The sequence below is a fragment of the Phocoena sinus genome, chromosome 2, assembly GCF_008692025.1.
Source record: "Phocoena sinus isolate mPhoSin1 chromosome 2, mPhoSin1.pri, whole genome shotgun sequence".
Taxonomy (NCBI): Eukaryota; Metazoa; Chordata; class Mammalia; order Artiodactyla; family Phocoenidae; genus Phocoena; species Phocoena sinus.
In genome coordinates this window covers 29,951,648-29,970,333 of record NC_045764.1, presented here as the reverse complement: position 1 = coordinate 29,970,333, position 18,686 = coordinate 29,951,648, and the positions used below count along the sequence as shown (strand labels likewise).

At 35.1% G+C, this 18,686-nt stretch overlaps 1 protein-coding gene across 19 annotated transcripts in view; it reads left to right on the top strand.

Moving 5' to 3' along the window:
* The window catches only part of ZMYND11 (zinc finger MYND-type containing 11), a 139,811-nt gene that overhangs the window by 45,487 nt on the left and 75,638 nt on the right, over positions 1–18,686 (top strand). For 16 of the 19 annotated variants that reach the window (XM_032622366.1, XM_032622356.1, XM_032622363.1 and 13 more), the window contains exon 2: positions 10,706–10,840. In XM_032622366.1, coding sequence (XP_032478257.1) covers positions 10,725–10,840 — 116 coding nt within the window. In that variant the 5' untranslated portion in view covers positions 10,706–10,724. Of the gene's footprint in view, positions 1–6,835; positions 7,007–10,705; positions 10,841–18,686 lie in introns of those variants that run through there. The other 3 variants (XM_032622367.1, XM_032622362.1, XM_032622369.1) reach the window with 3 other exon arrangements.

The window sequence follows — 18,686 nt, the reverse complement described above, 5'->3', positions numbered from 1 at the left end:
AACTCAGGTCTACGTAAAGAAAAGAAGAGTATTGAGGAATGAGTAAATGAGGGTAAAATAAACTTATTTTTCTGATTCTTAATTGATTTAAAAGATCTGTTCAAAATAATAGCAACAGTGTTTTTGATTATGTGTGCTTATGTGCATGTACAGTGATTCTTGAACAATGTGGGAGTTAGGGTCACCAGCCCCCCAACACAGTGGAAGATCTGCATATAACTTCACAGTTGGTCCTCCACATCTGCGTTTCCACGGCTGTGGATTCAACCAACTGCAGATCATGTAGTACTGCAGTAGTATTTATTGGGGGAAAAAAAAATCCACGTATAAGTGGACCTGCACAGTTCAAACCCATGTTGTTCAAGGGTCAACTGTACATGCTTTTGTATGTATATGCATAAGTGAAAGGAATGACAGGAAACAATATCGGGTTTGGAAGAGAGAGATTGGAATATTTTATATTATGAGGTATTTGTTCTACATGGGATATGAGATATTTGTACTACATGTGAGTCAGAAAAATAAACATGGGGTTAGTTGTAAATGTATATTGCAACCACTAAAAAAAGTAAAAAAAACAAGTGTAATATGCTAAGAAAGAGAATTGTTACATATAAAGTTCTCAGTTAAAATGACAAAAGACAGAATGTGTGGAAGACAAATAGGCACAATGAACAAAGGTAACAAATAGAAAACAGTAACAAATCTGAGAGATACTAGTAATCCATCTATATCAATTACCTTAAATGTCAGTAGTCTATACCAATAAAAAGATGAGATTGTCAGAGTGGATCAAAAAACAAGACCTAACTCTATGTTGTCTACAAGAAACCCATTTTAAATATGAAGACACATAGATTGAAAGAAATGGAATACAGAAAGATATACCATACTAACACTAACCAAAAGAAAGTAGGAGTAGCTGTACTAATTTCAGACAGAGCTGACTTCAAAGCAAGGAATGTCATCAGGTATAAAAAGGGCCATTACATAATAATAAAGCGGTCAGTACTCTTAAGATATAACATTCCTTAATGTCTCTGTGCCTAACAACAGAGTGTCAGGATATATGAGGAAAAACTGATAGAACTGTGGGGAGAAATAGATGAATGCAGTATTATAGTTGGAGACTTTTCACCCCCCCGTCAGAAATGGACAAATCCAGCAGGCAGAAGATCAGTAAGGACATAGTTGAATTCTTCACAACAATATCAGTGAATTGGATATAATTGATACCTATAAACTGTTTCATTCTATGACAGCAGAATACACATTCTTTTCAAGTTCACATGGAACATTCACAAAGATAGACCACATTCTGGTCTATCTTAATTAATTTAAAAGAATGGAAATCATTGCAATGTCTGCTGTTAGCCCACAATGGAATTAAACCAGAAATCAAAAACAGAAAGATAGCTCAAAACCCTAAAATACTTGGAAATTAAACAACACACAGGTCAGAGAAGACATCTCAAGAGAAAGTTTTTAAAGTTTTGAACTGAATTAGAATGAAAATACATCTTATCACAATGTGGGATGCAGTGAAAATAGTGCTTTGAGAGAAATGTCTGTAATAGAAAAGAGGAAAGATCTAAAATCTGCAATCTAAGCTTCTACCTTGGAAAGCAAGAAAAAGAAGAGGAAATTAATTCAAAGTAAGCAGAAGAAAAGAAATAAGAATTAGAACAGAAATCAATGAAATTTTAGGTAGGAAATCAATAAGAAAAATCAGAACAAAAGCTAGGTTTTTTTTTTTTTGCGGTACGCGGGCCTCTCACTGTTGTGGCCTCTCCCGTTGCGGAGTACAGGCTCCGGACACGCAGGCTCAGTGGCCATGGCTCACGGGCCCAGCCGTGCCGCGGCATGTGGGACTTCCCGGACCGGGGCACGAACCCGCGTCCCCTGCATTGGCAGGTGGACTCTCAACCACTGCGCCACCAGGGAAGTCCAGTTTGTTTGTTTTTTTTTGTGGTACGCGGACCTCTCACTGTTGTGGTCTCTCCCGTTGCGGAGCACAGGCTCCGGACGCGCAGGCTTAGCGACCATGGCTCACGGGCCCAGCCGCTCCGCGGCATGTGGGATCCTCCCGGACGGGGCACGAACCCGTGTCCCCTGCATCGGCAGGCGGACTCTCAACCACTGCACCACCAGGGAAGCCCCCAAAAGCTAGTTTTTTGAAAAGATCAGTAAAATCAGAAGTTACTAGATAGGTTAACTAAAAAAAAAGAGAAGACACAAATTACTAATATCAGAAATAAAAGAGGGGCAATCACTACTGCTTCTGGACCATGAAAAGATAATAAAGGGATATTATGAATAACTGGTGAAAAATTTGATAATTTGATAACCTAGGTAAAATAGACCAATTCTTTGAAAGGCCAGATCTGCCAAAAATCACACAAAAAGAAGTAGACAGGGCTTCCCTGGTGGCGCAGTGGTTGAGAGTCCGCCTGCCGATGCAGGGGACACGGGTTCGTGCCCCGGTCCGGGAGGATCCCACATGCCGCGGAGCGGCTGGGCCCGTGAGCCATGGCCGCTGAGCCTGCGCGTCTGGAGCCTGTGCTCCGCAAAGGGAGAGGCCACAGCAGTGAGAGGCCCGCATACCGCAAAAAAAAAAATAGACAATTTGAGTAGGCCTATATCTTTTAAAGAGATTGAATCAGTAATTAATAACCTTCAAACACAGAAAGAACCATGCCCATATGTGTTCACTGGCGAATTCTACCAAACATTTATGGATGAAATTTTACCTGTTCTCTGCAATCTCTTCTAGAAGGTAGAAGCAGAGACAATATTTTCTAACTCATTCTTTGAGGACAGTATTACCCTAATATCCAAATCAGACAAAGACAGTACAAGAAGAAAAAAAACCCCAACAAAACTGCCATTGGCCAATCTCATGAACGTAAATGTAAGAATCTTCAACAAACTATTAGCAAATTGAATCCAATATTGTATAAAAAACGTTATATACCACGGCTAAGTGGGATTTATCCCAGGTGTGAAAGGCTGCTTCAGCATTTGAAAGTCAGCATAATCTATCACATCAACAGGCTAAAGAAGAAAAATCATGTGATTATTTCAATAGATGCAGAAAAGCATTTGACAAAATTCAACACCCATTCATAATTAAAACTTATAGCAAACTAGGAATAGAGAGGAATTTCCTTAACTTGATAAAGACTATCTACAAAATCCCTACATTAACACCATACTTAACAGTAAGAAACTCACAGGTATCCCACTAAGATCAAGAACAATGTCCCCTGTCGCCATTCATTTTTAACACTGTTCGGAATTCCTAGCTAATGCAATGAGAGAAGACAAGGAAATAAAAGTATACAGATTTGGAGTGAAGAAATAAAGCCGTCTCTGTTTGCAGATGACATGATTGTCTATGAATAAAATACAAAAGAAGTGACAAAAAACTCTTGGAAATAATCAATTATAGCAGGATTGTAGGATACAAAGTTAATATACAAAAGTCTCATCACTTTCCTATATACCAGCAATGAACGAGTTGAATTTGAAATTAAAAACACGTTACCATTTACATTAGAATCCCCCAAATGAAATACTTAGGTATAAATCTAACAAAAATACTATTACAAGATTTATTTGAGGAAAACAAGTTTCTGGTGAACAAAAAGAACTAAATAAGTGGAAAGGTAACTCTTGTGCATGAATAGGAAGACTAATATTGTCAAGGTGTCAGTTCTTCCCAGCTTGATCTATAGATTCAGTGCTATCCCAGTCAAAATCTCAGGAAATAATTTTGTGGATATCGATGAACTGATTCTAAAGTTTGTATGGAGAGGCAAAAGACCCAGATAGCCAGCTCAGTATTGAAAGGGAGGAACAAAATCAGGGCCTGATACTACCCAACTTCAAGACTTGTTATAAAGCTATAGTAATTAAAAGTGTGGTATTGGTGAAGTAACAGCCAAATAGATCAATGGAACAAAATAGAGAGCCCAGAAATAGACCTACATTAATATAGTCAGCGGATTTTTGACAAAGGAGCAAAGGCAATGCAACAAAGCAAAGTCTTTTCATCAAATGCTTCTGGAGCAACTGGACAACCACACACATACAAAAATGAACCTAAGCACAAACCTTATGCCCTTCACTAAAATTAGCTCAAACTGGGTCATAGATCTAAATGTAAAATGCAAAACTATAAAACTCGTAGAAGATAACAGGAGAAAACCTAGATGACCTTGGATATGGTGATGACTTTTTAGATAAAACACCAAGACACGACCCATGAAAGAAATAATTGATAAGGTGGACTTCATTAAAATTAAAAACCTTTGCTCTATGAAAGACAGTGTCAGGAGAATGAGAAGACAAGCCATAGACTGGTAGAAATATATAAAGAAGTCTTAAAACTCAACATTAAGAAAATGAACAAGCTGATTAAAAAATGAGCAAAAGAATTGAAGAAACCTCACCAAGATGATATACAGATGGAAGGTAAGCACATGAAAAGATGTTCAACATCATATGTCATTAGAGAATTGGAAATTAAAACAACATTGATTTACCACTATATCTATTAAAATGGCTAAAATCGAAAACACTGACAACACCGATCGCTGATGAGGATGTGGAGCAGTAGGAACGCTTATTCATGGCTGGTGGGAATGTAAAAATGGTGCAGCCACTTTGGAAGACAGTTTGTCAGTTTCTTACAAAACGAAATATACTCTTAGTGTACAGTTCAGCAGTCATACTCCTTGGTATTTACCCAAAAGAGCTGAAAACTTACTTACACACAGAAACCTATACAAGGCTGTTTATAGCAGCTTTTTTCATAATTGTCAAAATATGGAAGCCACCGAGATGTCCTTCAAGTTGACTGAATAAATAAACTGAGGGGCATCTAGACAATGGAACATTATTCGGCACTAAAAAGAAATGAGCTATCAAGCTATGAAAAGGCATGGAGGAACCTTAAATCCATTTTACTAGGTTAAAGAAGCCAGTTTGAAAAGGCTACATATCCTGTATGGTTCCAACTATATGACATTCTGGAAAAGGTAAAACAGCAGAGAAGTAAGATTAATGGTTGCTAGGGATTGTGGGGAGAGGGAAGGATGACTAGATGGAGCACAGATAATTTTTAGGACAGAGGAACTATTCTGTATAGCATTTTAATGTCTTTATGCATTTCACATATATGTGAAAACCTATAGAATGTACACCACCAGCAGTTAACTATGGACTTTGGGTAATAATGGTGTGTCACTGTAGGTTCGTTGATTTTAAGACATGTGCCCTCTGGTTTGGGATGTTGATAATCAGGGAGGCTTTGAGAGTGTGGGGGTATGGGATTCTTTGTATTTCCTGCTGAATTTTGCTGCAAACCTAAAACTGCTCTAAAAAAATAAAGCTTATTAATATTAATACCTTAGAAAAGTTATTCCCAGATAACAGTACTGATGAATCTAGTGGCAGGGCAGGAATAAAGATGCAGATGTAGAGAATGGACTTGAGGACACAGGGAGGAAAGGGGAAGCTGGGACGAAGTGAGAGAGTGGCATGGACATATATACACTACCAAATGTAAAATAGATAGCCGGTGGGAAGCAGCTGCATAGCACAGGGAGATCAGCTCGGTGCGTTGTGACCACCTACAGGGGTGAGAAAGGGAGGGTGGGAGGGGAGGCTCAAGAGGGAGGGGATATAGGGATATATGTGTACATAAAGCTGATTCACTTTGTTGTACAGCAGAAACTAACAGAACATTGTAAAGCAATTATACTCCAATAAAGATATATAAAAAAAAGTTATTCCCAGATGGATTAAGAAGTCAGTATTTAAAAAAATTGTATAAAAGAGGAAAATACAATTGAATATTTTTCAGACTTGAGTGTGGAAGGACTTCTAATCATTAAAGGTGACCATAAGGGGAATACATAGCTAGATTTCAACATTATAATTTCATTTGATGTTTACTAAAAGACAGACAAAAGTATTTTGTGAATAACTTTAATATGTGAAGAAATTAATATGTAAATGGGAAAATAGCATGAATAGACTATCAATAAAAAGTAACTTCAAATTGCTAGTAGAGTTTGGGAAAATTTTAACCTGAACTAAGTCACAAAGAAATGCACGTTATACAAAGGGATTAATTTTTAAATTTTATGCATTATTTGATGTAAATACTTTAAAATATTTATATATTTGTTAGATGACATAAAAATAAAACAAAAACTTGCACCCCTCCACCAGAAGTAAAAATCAGAACATATTTGATGCTGTGTATTCTCCCAGTGTGTTCCTCCTTATCATTTCCTTGCAATAAAAAGTTTCCCCATATATGTATGTGTCACCAAAAATTCCTTGTTTAATTTTACTTATTTATAATTTTTTCCTGATTTGCTTTCTCTTTTATCTTTTTTCCCCCCATTTGTAGCATTTGTATGATAGGAAACAAGGTACTTACATAGATGGAAGGGATTGCATTAAATTAGATTTGTAAGGATAGAGAATACCGGTATTGCCTGGAGGCTTGCCAAAGTTACTTGGACCAGCTTACACCCATCAGAATAACTAGTGTCAAAAAACTACAAAATTATAAGTGTTGATGAGAATGTGGAGAAATTGGAACCCTTGTGCACTACTGGTGGATATATGAAATGATGCAGCTGCTATGGAAAACAGTATGGTAGTTCTTCAAAAAATTAAAAATAGAATTGCTATATGATACAGCAATTCCACTTCTGGGTATTTGCCCAAGAGAATTGAAAGCAGGGTCTTGAAATATTTTGTATACCCATGTTCATAGCAGTATTATTCACAATAGCTAAAACGTGTCCATCCACAGATGAATGGATAAGGAAAATGTGGTATATACATGCAATGGAATATTATTCATCCTTAAAAAGGAAGAAAATTCTGCAGTACGCTACAGTATGAGTGGATCTCATGGACACTATGCTCAGTGAAGTAAGCCAGTCACAGATGGACAAATCCTGTGTGATTCCTCTTCTTTGAGGTACTTAGAGTCATCACAGTCATAAAAACAGAAAGTAGAATCATGGGTGCCAGGGGCTGGGGTGGGTAATGGGCAGTTAGTGTTTAATGGGTGTAGGATTTCAGTTTACAAGGTTAAATGAGTTGTGGGGATGGATGGTGGTGATGGCTGCACAGCAATGTGAATGTATTGATACCACTGAACTGTACACTTAAGAATGGTTAAGATGGTACATTTCATGTGTATTTTACCACAATAAACAAAATTGGTAAGTTGACTGGGAAGTTTTTGGGTTTTTTTTTTTTTTTTTAAACTATAGAACTCTTGAGAATCACTGCGAGTCTGTCATATTCCTCAGATGTGTTGGAGCTAAAGAAGAAAAAGATTGAGGACTATATTGTGTATCTCTACAAGTTTTCTGATCTTTCTATTTGATGTCTTAATCTTTGATACAACATAAACGGAGGCTTACTCTGGGACTTTATTGTTTATATAATATAACTGGAGAAGTTTAATTTTATAAGTCCATATTAAAAGTTTATCATGTTCATAACTATGCTGTGCACCTTGGAAGACAGATGAAAAATAAGACACGTCTTTTCCTTACTTGAATTAATAAATTCTTTTTAGGAATTTAAAATTATTTGTACAAGGCAATACATTTGTAAGAGATGAATAAACAAATTACAATTAGAAGACACAAGAGAATTGAGTTTGATTCTTGTGAAAGCATTGGTCAGGAACATTTGCATCGTAGTAAGTCCTAGAAAGAACAGGGAATTTTTAGTAATTAGTAAAGGGGCAGGGAGAACATTCTAGACAGAACTGCTTAAACAAAGGGATAGAGTTATGAAGTTTGGGCACACATTTAGAAATTTTGAGTAGTTCAGTTTAGTAGAAATATAATATACATTCAGGTACAATAGACTAAAGTTTGGTTTGGCCAAAATAAATTAAAGGCCTTATATGAGAAGCTGTAGGTGCCTAGAATATAAGAAACTAATTTTCTAAGATTTTCTTTTTATTGACAAACACCTAAATTACTATCCTTATATCTAGCCACATTATTAATCATATTTACTAGCTAATGGAAGGATTTTTGTTTACCTTATTATTATATTCCCAGAGCATAGAATGCCTAACATGTAACAAGCATGCCTGAAATGAATGATTTTAGATTTCATAAGAAAGGAGAATTTCAGTGATTGTACTTTAAAGAGATCTTGTCCTAATAAGTCAGGTTGTTTTTGGTACTTTTATAACATGCATCCAAGCTTCACTGTATTCACCTGACTTGGGTTTGCATCTTTGCAGTGTTCTATAACTACGAGCATGTTCTTTATGGTGTACCTTCATTACCAGGCATATCTACCTGTGTGACTCGGTGTAGGTAGATGTCAAAAATCTTTGGCTTTAACTTTACATCTGTTTTCCTGAAGTGTAGCATTGCTTAATTCTTTAATCTTGAGTTTAATCATTTCTAGGAATTAAGTGACATAACTTTTAGAATTTCTGCTACTAGTCTACTATATTCTTCTGGTTGTTATGTAAATAGTTATATTTGCTATTTATTTTAGTATTTGTAAATGTTAGCTTTGCCATTATATATCTTTTGTATTTCTGAATAAGCTATTCTTAACTTTATATGTATTTTGAAAACATCAGTTGAGTTATATATATGTCAACTGTACCTGTTTGTATTCTAGTGTTTGTTCCAAGGATTGTAATACGCATCCTCGATTTAACATAGTTCCTCTTGAATTAGTATAATAAATACCATTTCACATAAAACGTAAGAATTTACAATGATATAATTACTTACTACCCCTTCCCCTCCTTTGTGCTATTGGGTTGTCATCTATATTTTACTTCTACATATGTTATAAACCTAATGATACCTAACAATTATTTTTGTTTGCTTTAAACAGCCAATTATCTTTTCAAGAAATTAAGAAATTTTATATTTTCCCACATATTTACCATCTTGTAGTGTTACTTAAGCTAGAAGTAGTATCTGTTTTGTCTGAATTCTCACAGCATATATTTTGTACCATTTATGTCATATATGACATTACAGTTAGTAGTTCCATGTATATGTCAAATTGCCTTTGCGAGTTTTATGTTTTTTTCTGTCAAGGACTAGAGTTCATACATTTTAAAATACTTCATTGTGTTTAGCTATTGCCTTACACAAAATAGGCAACATTTTTTTAAGTGTGCAACAATGACTGAAATTTTGTTCTTTTATCTGAGTATTTGTATAATCTGACAAGTTGTATTTTTACAGTTCACCATTAGATGTCACTTTCTAACATTTTATATTCTTACCAATAAATTCCATACCATATTGCTTATCAGATTTGGAAAGTTGACACGCCTATACAACTGCACTTAAACTGAGAAGTTTCTGTACATTTTAAAGTGGTTACTTTCTAGAACAGAGACATTCATAAATAATTATAATTTTAAAAATCTCTTAATTTTATATTGAAGTTTATACTGAACCAACTAATTTTCCTTAAGTTTTCTTTAAAACTTGAATGCTGCTGTTGTTTTTGATTCTTAATTGATTTTGTAATTCTGAAAAGCACTTTCTTATTTCAGGAGCCTAACTGATCCTAGACTCACCAGAAGAGAGTCTCTAGTTAAGCTTTAATGGCAAGTGCTGGTTTTTTGGAGAAAGAGGGAGAATTGACTTAGCTGTGAAAAGAAATGTAGAGGTGGAGAAAAGGATTCATGAGGCTCTCCTGGCCAGTCATGGAATAAAATGAAGTGCGAAGAATGAATTTTCCTTTTTATTCTCTCCTCTTAAAAGATAGGAAAGGGCAGGTCAAGGAGATTTCAGCCATCCCCCAAACTTTGATGTTTACCTATGCCTGAGGGCCTCAACATCATAACCTGTATGATTTAGGGGTCAGGTGCCTAACAGGTCCCTCTGTGCCCAGTGGAGAGTCCAGGCGTGTGGCCTCTTCTTACAGTACCATCTCTCATCAGACATTCAGGCCTGCAACTCCGTTTTTCCCCCCAGTCTTGCCAGGACACAGCTGGTGGCCATTTTCCTCAGTCTATTCAGAATATTGAAATTTGAATAAATTAGCAATGTTGTTTCCTAATAACATAATGAATGACCAACACCTCATCCAAGCATCGCAACATTTCTAATAATGTGGGTCCATCCATGTCATCCTCTGGTATACCAACCCCCAGCCTTTCACACCTCAGCCAGAAACAACTATTCTATATTTTCTGTTTATGGTTTTATTTTTTAAAAAAAGGAATGTTGTTTTCATTATCAGTATGTCTATATTGAATTAAAATATTTAAACCATGAGTATAATAAAGTACTTCTAATTCGGACATTTAATTTCCATTTTGCATTGATCTGTCAAATTACACACAATGTAATATCAAAAATGAAATTTTATATAGTAACACTTTTGCTGTATAATAAATTTTAAATGTATATTTCTTTGACATATTGGTATAAGATGGCCACTCATTCTTCTTGGGAAGACCTTTTCTGCTGTTGGTCTTGTAGTGTCATTCTTTGTGAAGTAATGAAGTGAAAAGTTTTATGGAGTAATTGGTGATGTGGATGGTAGAAAATAAAATAAAAAGTTGGCCATACTATATATTGAGGTGCTGAGAGTGTTACTTATATTGATGATAATTCATTTTGTAATCCGTGCTTTTCCCTTATGTTTTTGTATATTGCTACAGCTGAAGGAGTAAACAGGTCATGGCACGCTTAACAAAAAGACGGCAGGCGGACACAAAAGCTATCCAGCATCTTTGGGCAGCCATTGAGATTATACGGAATCAGAAGCAAATTGCCAACATTGACCGTATTACAAAGTAAGTAATTTTAAACAAAAAAAGTCTATGTAAAATTTTATATAAGACTTTGGGAGAAAAGGTCCAAAGATTATTTATTTATTTATTATGCTAATTAACATATATTACAAAGTACTAGATACTTTGCCTTACAGGAGTATAAAGTTGTTAGGGAAGTAAATACTGAAACATACACAAGCAACTTGTGTTTAGAGGTTGTATAAATGAATATTAGATAAGTAAAGTATCAATGTGTACTATTTCCAATAGTACACTAATAGATTTATAGTTCTCAAAAATTTTTTAGTTCTTGAAAACAAGTCCTTATTTAAGTCTTTTATTAAAAAGGCTTTTAGTTAATCGCTTGCTTTTATGTAAGCTATCTAAAAGTCTACTGTTCATTATTCATTTTAATGTGTGAATAATATATGCTACCATATAGCTTGGTGTAGGTATAGTAACATCTTACTAGTTTGTAGCACACTAACCAAGAATTTTTAACAATTTCATTTTGTATTTTAGAAGTTAGAGTAAATATATCTTCAGTTGACAGAAGAAAGTTCTTCTTTATTTTCCAATGCTGTTTATCTTGGCAGTCCAAGATTCAGAACAGAAAAAAATCAGACTACTGTATGAATACTCTATTTACATGTTATGTACTAATTATAAGAGAGTCTTCAAATAGAACTTGATTTTGTTGTGTTTGGTATTTTTAAAGGAATAAAGTTAAATTAATCTTTTAAAATGTTTGAATGATATTTTTTCGTAATTTAAATAGAATTTCTTTATACTTATTCTCCAACACATTCTTTAGATGCTACCTATAAAAATGGAAAACAGATGATTTACGAAAACCCATTTAATTAAGTGCTTATTTTTGTCGTTATTAATAAGTAACAAAGTTAAGTATCAGATTTTTGTCACTTAGCCATATTCTAGTGAAGAAGATTATAAGGGTTACTTGAGAGGGAAGGGACATGAGAAAGAAAGATGATGCTGTATATTGCTTTAACTCTATATTTAACCCTTTGAATATTTTAAAGTTGCCCATGTACAACTCCTAGCTCCTGTAGGTGAATAGAAGGGAAAAAAATAGGTAACAGCTATGTGGAAAATAAGAATAAAATAAATAGTACATAATAATTAAATTACTTTTAATATTGGTGATATTGGAATAAAAGTTTTTTTTAACAACCTCAAAGGAGAAAAAGCCTTAAGTATTTTCCTGTGGTTGGGATTTTTAAAAAACCCATAGTTTCTGTATATCAAAAATTACTTACAGAAGAATGTAGAAATCTTTGCATTTAATTTTTTAAATTAAAGTCATTTAATCTTGACTGAGCTATTTCAACTTTACAGGCTATTCTTATTAATGCATGGCATCTTTCTCTGAAAACTCTAGGGACGTTCTCTAGGAAGCTGTGGGAATCTCCAGGTGACATGTATAGAGTTTGGCTGACAAGGTTGCTGATGTGGGTGTCAGAGAGTAGGTCTTTGGATGACCGTAACGTGTGTACATGTGTATACATGTTAAATTGTGAGCGATGCAGAGGCTGTTGACAGCACTGCACACCTCTTCTCGTTGTGCACAATGGATTGTCCATAAACATTCTGTCTCCTCCTTTCCTCATCAGTACAACCTTAAGGGTGCCAAGGCTTATTTACCTTCCTGTCCTAAGGTCCATCCATAGATCTTAAGATAGATATGAATAAATTCATTTACCTGCCAAATAGTCATTGTTTCATCAGTCTTATCTAAAGATGAAAAAAATACTGAGAAAATCAGAGGGTAAGTGTTTGAGTGGTTCCCAGTGTTTCTTCTGCTTCATCTCATCTGAGAGTATGTCATATTCCTTTTTATTACGGGGGTGCATTTAGAGCATCTTGTACTTCTTTCATAACACTAGTCACATGTGTAATTATTTCCCTGCCAGACCGTCAGCCCCGGGAAGGAGCTGTCTAGATAATTGCCTAGCCCAGTGCCTTGGCTTCTCAGCAGTGTTAATTTCCTTGCTCGTAACCCTTGCCAAGGTAAGTTAGGAAGAAGAATTGGACCATGACAGGAAGTCAGATCTTTTGCTTTAAAGTCTAATAATCTTATTCTGTATTCTAAATAGGTAAATACTTTTCAAGCTTTAGATTAATTTTAAATCAAGGTACTCTGCTTAGTTACAACTAAGTCTGAACATAGAGGTATCTTTAATCTTTATCCAAATATCTTAAGTTACTGAAGGCTTTAGTAGAGTTGATGTGAAGAATGTATATGTAGTCATTAAGTTTCATTCTATATTTGACTGGTGAGTGACTCCATAAAAATACAAACTGTACAGCTTCAGTCCCGCATTAAGTTTTGGGCTTTGGGGTCATGGCTCTTTATATTTTGAAGCCTGGCACATCCTAAACACCGTAGTTTACCTCTGTATAATGTTTTAGTTCTGCTTGTTTTTATTTAAAATGTCTTTTAAGTCAGTTTTAAGCTATAGGTTTCTCATTCATCTTTTTTTTTGTTTTCCTTTGCAATTTATTTATCTAAGGACCTGGTTCATTTGCTCTGTTGTTTCCTATAGCCTGCCTTCACTGGTTTCATCCCTGTGGTGTACTTTAACCTGCTGCTCCTTCCTTTGCATCTCATGGAAATTAATAGTTGATCCTAAGGCTTGGGGGTGGGGGTGAGACTTCTTCATAGGTGGTGATGTGTTCTGCCCTCAGGAGGCCATAATGTATTTCATCTGGTGAGGTTAGTACTAAGGCTGGTATGCAGTGGCTAGATTCCATAATTCATTAAGGATTGCAAAATAGTGATAATCTAGTTTTATCTTTTCTTTTTTAACTGGAATAATTCTATAAGGACATAAACTTCCCATCATGTAGTATATGGTTACCATGTGGTATCGTTCATATCAGAAAGGTAGAATAACTGATTCTTTTATTTACCAGTTTTCACAATAGCATCCTCTAATGGCAACCAATTAGGTTTTTTTTTTGTCATTTGGAATTCATGCGTTTCAATCCATTTGATATATATCAGTCTGTTTCTGATATAATCCCTATTGATGCTTAACTTTTCCCTTCTTTGACAATTTGGAGCCTCCTCACGTTGGCCCCTGAAGTTCCTCTCTGTTTTCTGACACGACAGAATTTTTTCAGGCTCATCTAGGATACACCCTGCTCCAGTCCTGGAACCACTGATTTCTCCAAGGGTCTCTGGTTTCTCGCAGTTAGAAATTATGTTTCAAGAGCCTTTTTTGGCCTTCAGTGTGCTCATTGCTGCCAGGTTGGTCTCTCTTTCTAGGTCTTTTAGTGGACGAGTTAGGAAATACATATAATTGTAAAAGAAAAAAACTACATCATGAATTCATAATGATATTTTCCCCTTGAATTTATGGCTACTGGTTTTTACTGAGCTATCTAAAATCTTTAACTCCTTTCTTACACAGTAAGAGTCATGATTCTTTAGGACATCGTGGATAATAACATTTTAGAATATCATGTAGTTACTCAATTGTTTCATCCAACACTGCATCCCAAGCTGTCTGAGAATAATAGCATCAACACTTAACTAATAATACGTTTCATGGAAACCATATAAGTTGTCTTGCCCATCTTTAAACAGTTGTACAAATTCTAAACTGTCACAGAAAATAGCAATTATGTATTATACTTTCTTCCTTACAACTGCCATTTAGTCTTACTTCTCCAAGTAAGTGTGTATTTCATGCTCACCACTGATATCTAAAGTTCATTCTCTAGAACATTCTTTAAAAAAAGTTTTTCACTTCCCCACCCCTGCAGTTTTATTGAGATACAGTTGACATATAACATTGTATTAGTTCAAGGTGTACAACATAATGATTTGATACATGTTTATATTGTGAAATGATTACCACAGTAAATATAGTTAACATCCATCACCTCTCCTAGTTACGAAACTTTTTTTCTTGTGAAGAGAACTTTTTATACTCTCTTAACAATTTTGTATTGTTAACCATGCTGTACATTACACACCCAGAACTTATTTATCTTATAACTGGAAGTTTGTACCTTTTGTCCACCTTCACTCATTTTGCCCACCCCCAGCCCCTGCCTCTGGCAACCAACAATCTGTTCTCTGTATCCATGAGTTTAGTTTTTTAAGAATCCACATATACGTGAGATCATATAGTATTTATCTTTCTCTGTCTGACTTATTTCACGTAGCATAATGCTTTTAAGATTGATCCATGTTGTCACAAAATGATGGGATTTCCTTCTTTTTTTATGGCTTAATAATATTCCACTGTGCATGTATACCATATTTTCTCTATCCATTTGTCTGTGGATGGACACTTTGGTTGTTTCCATGTCTTGGCTGTTGTAAATAGTGCTGCTATGAACATGAGGGTGCAGATATCCTTTTTTTTTTTTTTTTTTTTGCGGTACGCGGGCCTCTCACTGTTGTGGCCTCTTCCGTTGTGGAGCCCAGGCTCCGGACGCGCAGGCCCAGCGGCCATGGCTCACGGGCCCAGCCGCTCCGCGGCATATGGGATCTTCCCAGACCGGGGCACAAACCCACGTCCCCTGCATCGGCAGGCGGACCCTCAACCACTGCGCCACCAGGGAAGCCCCGCAGATATCTTTTTAAGATAGTGATTTCATTTTCTTTGGATAAGTACTCAGGAGTGGAATTGCTGGATCATATGGTAGTTCTATTTTTAATTTTCTGAGGACGCTTCATAGTTTTACATAGTGGCAGCTCCATCTAGTAGATTCATAATCAAGACTTCCTGGGGACAAATATTTGAGTTCTTGCATGTTATAATAACAGTTGGTCTGCAGACTTTTTACTTAAAAGGGAATTTGGTTGGATATAAAATCCTTAGCTTTTGTTTTCTTTCTCTGAGGTTCTTATATATGTTATCTATTCTGGCTTAAAGCATTGCCATCAAAAAATCTGTTGACAAGTTGATTTTCTTTCTGTTGTGACTTTGTCCTTTTGCCTAGATTCATAAAGATTTTTTTTTCTTTGAAGTCTAGGAACTTGACTGTGTCTCAGTGCTGGTCATTCTAGGTTGTTTTGTTGGGTATACAGTGTCCCTTTAATATGTTTTTTTGAAATATTGAAAATTTTACTTTAAAAATGATAACAGTTTGACCCTTGAGCAACATGGGTTGAACTGTACAGGCCCACTTATATGCGTATTTCTTTCAATAAATACACACCACAGTACTACGTGATTCATGGTTGGCTGAATCCAGATGTGGAACCGCAGATACAGAGGGCTGACTGTAAAGGGAAATGGAGATTTTTGACTGCGTTGGGGGTGAGGCGGACTCTAACCCCCGTGTTGTTCAAGGGTCAATTGTATATATATCATCCATGGACTTTTATTATCTTGTTTAGTTGTCATTTATTGGGGCCTTCTCTTATACTGTGTTGGTTTCTTTCCCTATCTTCTATATTTGTAATTTTCAGTTTGGGCAGTTATAAATAAAGCTACTATATATTTTTGGTTTTTAATATTTTCTTTCTTTACAACTTCTACTTATGACTTTTTCTGCTATGTACTCACTCTTGTGTGCCTTTTACTTCTGAAGTGATTTTTTCATTTACTTCGCATGTTTAAAAGTCATTTCTGAGTTTTTCTAATTCTGATTTATATCTTTCCTATATCTTAGCATCATCTTCTTAACGTCTTTTCACGTGTTTTAAAATAGTAGTTACAGTTTTCATCTATGTTATAGGCACATCGCTCAGGCGTGCTTTCATTTTAAGGATGTCCTGCTTCTTCAGCCAGTCCTTTCATGTGAAATCAAGCTTCCAGAACTTGTGTCAGGAAAAGGTGGTTGAGAATAGTTTTTCTAGATATGGCTCTAAAGCATCTTCTTATGTCACTTTTATGAAGAGCTTAACAATATGGGCTCATATTTACCATGATTTCCTGCTTCTTCTGTACCTTCTTCCAGAATTGTAATTTCTTTTGTACCCATTGTCCTTACATTGGAGATCTTTATGACCAGACTTCAGTAGTGTTTGGTACTTTTATTACTAGCAATTCCTCTACACCGTGGAGCTCTGTACTGAAAGGGAGCTTTGGATTATTAATTTTGAGTGTTCATAGGTCTCACTATGTTCTAGCCCCTTAAGGCTTTACCATGAATTCACAAATTACCATCAATTACCTGCAAATGGAAGTGTGTAAAACCCTACCCAGTTTCAACTGCTGTTCTCAAATTGGCCCACTTTGCTTTTCAATGACTGCCTGTTGGTCGTTTTATCCTCCTATACTCACTTCCATTAGGTGGTCTGTTGTGTCCCTTGCTTTCTCCTGCACAGGTGTCAATACCAATTGCGATTGCAGCTCTTGGAGATTTGTCCTCACCTACTAAGACTTTGGGATTCATGGGGATTCTCATCACTTAATTTTGTTGTTTATGTTTTTGGCAGGGGTTGGGTTGTTTGTTTGCTTTGGCTAACTCTTCTAGTAACTATGTAGAGGGTTTGGGAAACATTAAAAACCATGTTACTTCTACCATCTTCCCAGCTCACAGCAGTCTTGCCGTTTTTCTCAAAAAAAAAAAAAAAAAAAAAAAGTTGTTAAAGGTACTGTGTATTTTCTGAAGTCCTAAAGCAGAGCTAAAAGTGGTAAAAATTCCTTCTAGCAGAGGCAAATTCAAGGAACATTTTTCATTTTTGTATATAACACTAGACACATCAGAATCTACAGCAGTATCTTCTTCAAAGGATCATTAAAATATTAAATTTGTGTTGAAATTTAAAAAGAAATTTCATGAGTAGAAGCTTCAGGTCCTCCAAGTTAATCGAACAATTAGGGACTAATAACAATTTCTTTAACAAAATAGGATAATTTTTCTGTGTTGCAAATGTTTCTTCCACCCAATATGATGATGTCTAACTTTCAGGGTTCATAGCAGTAGCCTCCTGTTAGTTGTCAGAACACCTCCCTTGGAAAGAGTCCTGAGTCTTTTTTACCACCTTTTTTAAACTTTTCTTTTTTTTTTTTTTTTAACCTGCTAGTTTTCTGTTCAAAAAGGAGTAGAAAAGGTGCTGTAAATTAGAGAATCACTGTTGAGACTTATTGAATATTTCAAGTATTTAAAAAACATCACTAAGAGAAACTTCTTTGACAAGTTCTGTTATTTGGGGATGTGTTTTTATAAAAAGAGTCAATCTGAAATCAAAATACATGTATGGGATGAAGTTTGATTGTTTAAAATTAATGGGTAACCTATGCCTCTGATTTAAAAGCTCATGTTTATAAATTTGATTTAATGATGATATAAAATTCCATACATGTCTGCACTTGGAAACTAAATAAGCACAAATAAATTTTGGCCTCTCCAAAATTTTATAAAATATAAAAAAAATTTTATATTTTTAGAAACTGAAAGATGTTTTGTGATGTTCTAGTCATCATAAGGTGGAAACAAATGATTCATTTTATCATAAAAAAGAATATACGTTAGTCAGTTTAGATGAACATAAGCATAGGCAAGAGTAGCTTCTCTTTTAAAGGTCTATAAATGCTAAATTATAAGTAGCACATATGAATTCATCAATTTTTTGAAGTTTGGATAGGTGTAATGAAATTAAAACTTTGAAATAGTTGATTGCTTAGCACTTATATAAAACAAATATTTATAAAATATTTTTATGTTTAAAATCGTGATGTTAGCCCGTGTTTTACAGTTTTTAAATCAAGGAGCAAAGAGGTGAAGATTCATATGACAATGAAATCAGTAACAGAAATGAAATTTAAACTTTGAATCCCTAAGATTCCCAATACGATTCTTAACTCATTGTCAGGTTATGTTTTAAAACGTCACTTATATTTTAATATCCAATAAAAATACTCACTGTCAGGTTATT